This window comes from Urocitellus parryii, chromosome 16 (assembly GCF_045843805.1).
Source record: "Urocitellus parryii isolate mUroPar1 chromosome 16, mUroPar1.hap1, whole genome shotgun sequence".
Lineage (NCBI taxonomy): Eukaryota > Metazoa > Chordata > Mammalia > Rodentia > Sciuridae > Urocitellus > Urocitellus parryii.
This window is the reverse complement of record NC_135546.1, coordinates 20,405,503-20,414,240: the sequence shown is the minus strand read 5'-3', so window position 1 is coordinate 20,414,240 and position 8,738 is coordinate 20,405,503. Positions and strand designations below refer to the sequence as shown.

The window sequence follows — 8,738 nt, the reverse complement described above, 5'->3', positions numbered from 1 at the left end:
GTCCCCTTGTTCCACGGACCTCCTGCCCCCCCGGCCTGTGCGTTGGGCCTCAGGGCCGAGGGCCAGGCGACCCCCTGGGAGGCCGGTGGCCGCCCTGCTCCATCCCTGGACAGAGCCGCTGTCCCTCTTTCTGCTCCTACCTGCTTCTGTGTGGCCTTTGCGGCTGTGGGTTCCTGTGCCGTGTCCCCTGCTGGGCGGGCCACTCCCCGGGGACAGTGGCCTGTGTCCTGGGGTCCAGCAGAGCTGGACAGAGCGGGCAGCAGTGAAGGACTGAGAACAAAGGCATCTGCTTTATTTGCTCCTGCACGTGACACATGCTCTGTCCCCTGGCCCGAGGCCGCCCAGCCCGAGGCCCAGGTGGACGCCCAGCGGGGCAGGCAGGGCAGGGCACAGTGGCTGTGGCCTGGGGTCCATGGTCCCACGACTGGTCCTTTCCCGGGGTTCCAAGTCACTGCCAGGGCCGGGGACGATGGTGGCTTCTCATCCCTGCAAAGACAACGGCCGGAGTCCAGTCAGGCTCTCTGCCGGTGCCACAGCCGGCCCTCAGGACTCGGTGACACGTCCTGGACACCACAGGGTCCCTCCGCACCAGCCGCCCCCCGAGACTTGACTGTCTCTGCTGCTCCCAGCAGGTCAGAGGCCCTCGCGTGTCCCCACCGGCTGCCGTCCCCTTCCTCCCTGTCCCCACTCTGGCACGTCTGACGGGCACCTTGGGGGGACAGCCTGGTCCCCTCTTCTGTAAGCACTCGGGAGCGTGTGGTGGTGCTGCTCACCCCGAGCCCCACCCCAGCTCCTCTTTTATTCTATCTAGAGACAGGGCCTCGCTGAGTCGCGGAGGCCGGCCTCCACCTGGCGATCCTCCTGCCTTGGCCTCCAGCAGCTGTCGTCCATCCTTCCCACAGCAGCTGACCTGCCCAGCCTCCCCCTCTGGGAAAGGCCCAGGTTGGGGTCCCTGGAGCTAGTGAGGCTCCTCTGGTGGCCTGTGGCACGGGGAAGGGCTAGACCCAGCCCAGAGCAGCCTGAAGGCATCACACCTGCTCCTGGGTCTGCACAGGGCAGAACCTTCTGGAAGGGAGGACGCAGCTGGCCAGGGTGGGACGTCAGGGCTCTGGGGCCGTGTCCCAGGCCCCCGGGGAGCGGGTGGCTCACCTTGTGGGCGCTCACGCAGTGCTGGTAGGCCTTCACCAGGTCCGAGCAGCGCAGCACCTCGCTCAGGTGGTCACGGTAGCATCGGAGGATCTGGGCCTGCAGCCCCGAGCACACGGGCTCCACCCTGCGGGGCCTGCGGGGGACAGAGCAGGGAAGGCCAGGGTGGGGGCCAGGCCTGGGCTGGTGGCCGAGGCTCCTGCCCACAGGTGACACGCACAGGAAGCGGGCTGTGGGCGCCACAGTGGGCTGTGTGTCTTCAGGGTGGGAAAGGGCAGCTGCAGGTTGGAGGCCAGCCTCCGGTCAGCTGCCTCCTGAAGGCTTTTCTTTCTTTTTTAATATCCTCATTTAAATTTAATTTAATCAATCAGTGAATTGACTTTTGAAATCAGAATGGAGCCCAGGGGCACCCGACCCCGAGCCCCGTCCCCAGCCCTGTTTTGTATTTGATCTAGAGACAGAGCCTCGCTGGGCTCCCCGGCCTCCCTGGGCTGAGGCTGGTAACCTGGGACTCCACCCACGGTCACGTAAATCTCCCACACTCCTTTTTGTCGCCATCTAGAAAAATGGATATTTGCAGAACAATGAGACCTGGAAACTTCTAGAAATGCCTAAGAGGAAGCCAAAGAATCTCTGACTCACATTTCTTAGAAATAACCCTAGTAATATTCCGAGGTACTTTACCATCTTCTTTTGTTATTAAAGCAGCGTTGGAAACCACGAGTGTGTGTGTGTGAGTGTGTGTGTGTGTGTGTGTGTGTGTGTGAGTGTGAGTGGGTGTGGTATTGGGATACAATCCAGCAGCCCTGTACCACGGAGCAACTTCCCCAGCCCTTTTTATTTTTTATTTCGAAACAGGCTCTTGCTAAGTGGCTGAGGCTGGCCTCCAACTTGCGATCCTCCTGCCTCAGCCTCCTGAGCCGTTGGGAGGACAGGCGTGGGCCACTGTGCCCGGCTGTTTTCTGCTCTTCTTTACAAGCTGGTCCTCGTGACTCTGAGCCTCCTGAGGGTGCAGGTTCTCTCCTGAGAAGGTGTCTGGGCTCTGCCATCAGGGGACCCCTAGGTCTGGCTCCTGGCTGTCATCCCAGCAGCTCGGGAGGCTGAGGCAGGAGGATTGAGAGTTAGAGGCCAGCCTCAGACAGAGGCACAGGGGAAGTTTCTTCTCAGTCTCCACCAGGTGCCTGGGAGGGGCACACGTGGGTCACCTTGGAGCCAGAGCTGTGACCCACTGAATGTCACAGTGGGGCAGGAGGCGCACTGAGACTCACTGTGGGTTTTAAGTGAGCAGCGGAGCGGCCTGATGGTGTGTCCCCGCGCCCAGGGCCTCGTGGGGCCCTGTCCCCTGCTGGCCTCTGCTCCCTTAGTCCTGGGGCCCGGATAAGGCCCCTGCAAGTCTCAAGGGACACCCCACAGAAGAGCAGTGGGTCCAGGGCAGGAGAAACTGGGGCGTGTGAAACCTGTCCCCTCAGACCAGGGTCGCCTCTGGGACTGCAGAGGCCTCTGTCCCCTGGGACCATCAGGGACAATGGGAGGCCCACGGTGGGCAAATGTCAACTGGAAGAAATTTCACCCATTCGTCCTCAAAAAGGCTGGGAAGGACAGAGCACAGGTCCCAAAGTCCTCTCTGAGGTGGCAGGGCCCGCTGGGGACAAGGCACCTGGGAAGGCAGGTGCCCTGGGCCACCCCAGCCCCCGAGACCCTGTTTTTTGGTTTTGGTGCCAGGGATTGAACTTGGGGAAACTCAACCCCTGAGCCCCGTCCCCAGCCCCTTTTTCTATCTTATTGAGAGACAGGGTCTCGCTGAGTGGCTCAGGGCCTCGCTGAGTGGCAGAGGCTGGCCTCCACCTTGCGATCCTCCTGCCTCAGCCTCCCCAGCTGCTGGGATGACAGGCAGGGCCACCGAGCCCAGTGTGACCCTGTCACAATGCACACAGAACAGCTCACACTGGTAGCCACCAGCGACACTTGGCCTGGTGAACAGCTGCTCTTCAAGGGCACAGATGAAGGTACCCAGAGCCTGTGGTCTTTCCACTGTCGAGGCCGCCCTTGGGGACCAAGACCGAGTGGTCTGTGTAGCACTGACAGGAGGGGATCCTGTGGCCAAGCCAGAGTAAGGGTGTCTGGTCTCCTGGGTGTCGGAGACAGTGACAAGGACGTCACCTCACCTCACAGGCTCTTATGCCCCCATCTGCCCAGAGGGGCACCTGCGTGCGAGTATGTGCTGTGACGTGCCACTCAGCGTGGACAACGGAGGCTGAGGCCCAGCAGGGCCTGGGATGGGGCTGCCCCTGCAGGAAGACGAGGTCCTGGCAGCCCTTGGGGGACAGGAGGTTCTGGAGAGGAGCCCTGGGGGGCCGAACCCCAGACTCAGGGCTTCCAGAGTCCTTCTTCCAATACCCTGAGCTGGCTCAGTTGCAGGCACAATGGCCCAGGCCTGGAGGCTGAGGCAGGAGGATCGCAAGGTGGAGGCCAGCCTCAACCCTCAGCAACTCAGAGAGACCCTGTCTGTAAATACCATACAAAATAGGGGTGGGGACGGGGCTCAGGGTCAGAAGCTGACTCCAAGCGCAGGGCCATCAGGAGGGTCTGGAAAGGGAGAGGCAGCCAGGGACGGCCTCCCCCAGCCTCGGCAGCCAGGGCCCTGCTGGGCAGAGAGGTGTCACGCACCAACCTGGGCGACTGTCTTTGTCTCCCTCCGGTGACTCCCGAGGCCCAGGGCACCCTCTATAGGGCAGACCTCACTTTATAGAGTAAATGGAATCTCACCAACTCAGCCTCCTTCCCCTGGTAACGGAGGCCTGGTGGGGCCTGGGCCATCCTGTGTCCTCCTGATGTTGAATTTCAGAGGAGCAGCAGCGGGGACGACCAGGGTGAGGCTTGTCATTAGAGGCTGCAGCCAGGAGCCTGAGAGGGCCACCAGACGATCCGTCTTCGTCAGGCCCAATCTCCTGCTCAGAAGGGGCTTCCTCCATGACCCGGGGCCAGCGCTGTGGCGCTCAGGGGACCAGCTGGTGACTCAGGACTTAGTTAACTGGCTGCTATCGACGAGGTGTCACTCAGCCTGCGTAAGTGGGACCCAGAGATCCTGCCATCCATCAACATGCCACTTGGGATCCCCACGGGCCTCCAGCTGCCCGGGTGTGCAGGCAGGAGAGGCGGCCAGCCCCGAGCAGTGGCCTGTGGGAGGGCCCAGGAGGTGACCGCTCTCAGGAGGATGTATCAGGACTCAGGGGCTCTGGTGGCCACAGAGACGATGGAGGAGAGGCTGCCTGTCTTTGTTCCTTTGTTAGAGAAAAAACAAAAGATGCTGGGCGCCGTGGCCTGCACCTGTCATCCCAGCAGCTGGGGAGGCTGAGGCAGGAGGATGGCAAGGTGGAGGCCAGCCTCAGCCACTTAGCAAGGCCCTGAGCAACTCAGCGAGACCCTGTCTCTAAATAAAATAGAAAAAGGCTGGGGATGGGGCTCAGGGGTTGAGGGCCCCTGGATTCAATCCCTGGTGTCCCCCAAAAGAGCACCAAGCCAGCGTGCTGAGGCTGGGCCTGTGGGCGTGCCGGTTTCTGGTGTCCGTCTTCCCGTGACGCTGAGCAGGGACAGGGATTCCGTCAACCAGCTGAGCTTGGGCATTAATAATTAAGTGCCACCAGGGCTCTGGCTTCTTGCTGCTTCTGGGGCTGCAGACGGTACTGTGCTGATGAACTTGAGGTCACCATGGTCTGGCGAGGGTCTGGCGGGTCTGGCCTCCTGACTTACTGGCCTCCCAGCCTCCCGGCCTCCTGGCCTGGGCCACAGCGGCCCCTCCCTCTTAGGTGTCTTCAGTGGCTCACTCTTGCTCCCTGCAGTTGTGGGGTGTCTGCTCGTGGGATGGAGTCCCTGCCAGGCTCTCCAGCCCCATGGGGGACTCATGTGCCCAGGAGACCCTGCGGGCAGCCGGTGCCCACCACTGAGGGCTGGCAAAGGAGCCACACGCAGCCTCTCGGGCCTGTCCCGGGCTCTGCCATGGCCACCCCAGCAGCCACCAGGGGAGCGCGTGCGCCTGTCTGCACTGTGCCAGGCCCCAGGCCCATGCGCAGGGGGGCTAAGCATCGTCCCCTCCAGTCGGCCCCTCGGGTGCACAAAGGGGCTGCAGTGTCACCGGCTCCGGGGAGAAGGCTGTCACCCAGAGACACAGAAGCGGACCTTAGCTGGTCCCTTAAGGCTGCCTGACTCCAGCCAAGCCCTGGCCACACCTGTTCCTCCCTGGTCACCTCCTAGGGCTCTGCTCATGCTGTCCCCACCAGCTCCGACTCCCCTGGACCCCAGCAGGCCCTGGGTTCCTGGTGAGGTGCACCCTACCCTCCTGCTCCTCTGTCCCTGCTTCTGTCTTGCCAGGTCACGCCTTTGGTGATCTCCTAAAAGGTCACTGTCAAGGGGGAGGCTGGGGCGCAGCGGCAGAGCGCGCGTTCCATCCGCATGGAAATAAAGAAAGGAAACCAAAAAAAAAAACTAAAAAATGAAGAAAACACGGGGATTCTGTGTTGTCCTGGACACCTTTCCAAGGAGCTTGGAAATGGTTTCCAGAAAAAGCAAATCAGGAGCCACTGGAGGGCCTGAGGCTGGGCCCAGGGGCAGGGCGCTCGCCCAGGGCGCACGAGGCCTGGGTTCCATCCTCCGCAGCCCAGAGAGGGGAAATCAAGGCCTGTGTCCATCCACAACTGAAAAATGAAATCCCAGGGTGGCATTGGAGGGGACTGAATGTATTCAGAAGAATGCACTGCTCCCAAAAAAGAGCCGAGCAGATTTTGCCTTTCTTTTTCCGGCTGGGAACAGGGTTGGGGAAGTTTGACAAAGTGATTCTAAATCCATCTCCAAAAACAAGTTGGGAAGAGATGATCAAGGTAGGGAGCCCGTTCTGCCAGAGAGCTAATGTTCTCAGTCACTGTAGCTCCACAATGGGCTGGGGACACACTCATCACAGGTGGCACTGGTCCTGGAGCACCCAGATGGAAAGAGACCCACGGGGGGCACAGGACTATCAGGTTGTGGGGGTTCGTGTCTTACTCCCTGGTCAATCCCAGGGGGTTCTCGGCAGCAGCAAGATCTCAGAGGCTCTGGTCCTATTTTATTGAGAGACCAGGGTCTCACTGAGTGGCTCAGGGCCTGGCTAAGTGGTGGAGGCTGGCCTCCACCTGGCGATCCTCCTGCCTCAGCCTCCTGAGCAGCTGGGAGGACAGGTGGGAGCCACCACGCCCAGCTGGGGGAGGTAACTTTTGATCTAGCAACTTCCTCCACCAGAATTGACAGAAGCTCACAAAGACAGATTGGTCAGAAATCAATATATTGGAAAAAAAATTGGGGTTCATTATATTGGGAAAAAATTGAGAAAGCACAGGGCGGGGTGGTGGCTCAGGGGCAGAGCGCTTGCCTAGCAGGTGGGAGACACTGGGTTCGATTCTCGGCACCACATAAAAATAAATAAAATAAAGGTCCATTGACAACTAAAAAATATTTATAAAAAATTGGAAAACACCCAAGGATCCATCAATCAGAGACTGATCACGTATGTTCGGGCCCAATCATGTAGGACAATGGAAAGGTCACTCAACAGGAAGATATGAACCCACCTCCATTGACAGAGAAATATGTCCCTGGTCTGTGAGCAAGAAAAAAGACCCGTATGGTGCACAGGGACTTAGGGTCCCACTGATGTGCACTTATGTGGCTCCGCTCTGTGACTAAAAGTGATGTCATCGAAATAGAAGCAGAGCGAGATTTGGGATTTTTAAAACTCTTATTTTTTCTGTATCTTTTTTTTTTACAATATTCATATGTCATTTTTATAATCAGAGGACAAAAGCATTTTTCATTTGGAAAAACTTGAAAGATGTATACACACACACACACACACACACACACACACACACACACACACTCATCTGCCCATTTTGTATCTTTTGCCATTTTAAGATGCTACAGAAAAAATGGCAAATCAGACAACGGGTAGACACCCGAGCTACACCCTGGAGATTTAAAAAGTCCATTTCTTGTGGGTGCCATGGTGCACACCTGTCAACCTCGCGGCTTAGGAGGCTGAGGCAGGAGGATGGCAAGTTGGAGGCCAGCCTCCGCCAAAGCAAGGCCCTGGTTCAAAATCAAATACAAAATAGGGCTTGGGATGTGGCTCATGGTTGAGGGCCACGGGGTTCAATCCCTGGTGTGCCCCATCCTCCAAAAAACCCCCCAAAAGTCCATTCCCCTGCCCCTGAGCCCCAGCCCTGCCCAGGTCCATTCCTATCACAACACACTTCCTTCCTCTGCCACCAGCTACATTAGATGGAGACGGATGGACACGAAACGCAGAGTAGAGGGGTGTCCGCATACAGTAGGAGCTCAATAAATGTCTGTTGAGTTAGAAAAGGCAAAGGGGGTGCACTCATCTCTGAAATTCAAACAAGGAGTCACAATCCATGGGCTCAGATGGCCCGAGCCCAGCTGCCAAGTGTGTGTTAGGTCAGCCGTGTTGGCCACACTCAGGGACAGACAGACACACGGACAGACACACGGAGACGGAAGGAAACAGTAGGCTGAAATAAGCAGGAATTCCGGTGGACACCGATGCCACTTCCTGCCCTTGGCTTTCAGGATCATCAGCGGCACAGGTGGGACAGGAGTGTGGGGGCTTAGGGGACCCAGACACTCCTGATGGCTGCCCAAGGCCCTGGCCCTCAGAGTCCTCCCGCTGGGTGGTGTCCCGGCTGTCCCCTGGCCGCCACGCCTCCCCTGGGGTGGCTCCCGAGGCAGGCCAGGTGGACTGGGACATGACACCCCTGCTCCTTGGCTCTGTGACCCTGGGCCACCTGCTCATCACTCTGTGACCCTGGGCCACCCCATTCACTGCCTCCCCGGCTCCTGGCCTGTAAGAGGGACCATAGTGACATCATGTCCTCAAGGTGCCCTGGGACCCGTCCAGGCTACAGGGAAGGTCTGAGACGTACAGATGTCCCCACCTCGCTTCCTGTCTGCATGGAAAGGTTGACGGGGACCCCGGGCAGCAAGAGAAGCCAGCGCTTGGGAAGAACAGGCCTGCCGGCTGGGACCAACAAGGTGACAACTGGGTACAACTTTTCACAGTGACCCTTACCATGACAAGGACTTCACTTTATAAAGTCTTGTTGGCACTGGTCCCAGGGGTGCTTCACCCCTGAGCCCCGTCCCCAGCCCTATTTTCTATTTTATTGAGAGACAGGGTCTCGCTGAGTGGCTCAGGGCCTTGCTCAGTGGCTGAGGCTGGCCTCCACCTTGCGATCCTCCTGCCTCAGCCTCCCCAGCTGCTGGGATGACAGGCGTGGGCCACTGCGCCCAACAAGATTCTGTTACACAAAGGGACAGAAGCACAGAGGAGAAGTGTCACCTCTGAGACACACTGATGCCCTTCTTTGGTCAATGCTGCCAAACTGGTTTTTGTAGATTCAAAACTGAGGGTGGAAGTACTTTGGAAGCCACTGTGTGAGTGTGGCTCAGGACAGAGCAGGTGACGTGGGCTCACGAGGGACCCTAGAGCCACGTGACAAGCAAGGTACATGCTCTCTGCAAATTTCCAGACCTGACTCTGTGCT

General features: G+C 58.8%; 1 protein-coding gene across 1 annotated transcript in view; it reads right to left on the bottom strand.

Annotated features, from left to right (window-relative positions):
• Positions 1-268: 268 nt before the first annotated feature.
• Chchd6 (coiled-coil-helix-coiled-coil-helix domain containing 6) overlaps positions 269-8,738 on the bottom strand; it is a 163,533-nt gene continuing 155,063 nt past the window's right edge. The window contains exons 7-8 of the mRNA XM_026410935.2: positions 1,150-1,282; positions 269-486 (exon numbers count right to left, since the gene is read on the bottom strand). Of these exons, the coding sequence (XP_026266720.1) occupies positions 481-486; positions 1,150-1,282 (139 nt within the window). The 3' untranslated portion in view covers positions 269-480. The remainder of the gene's footprint in view (positions 487-1,149; positions 1,283-8,738) is intronic.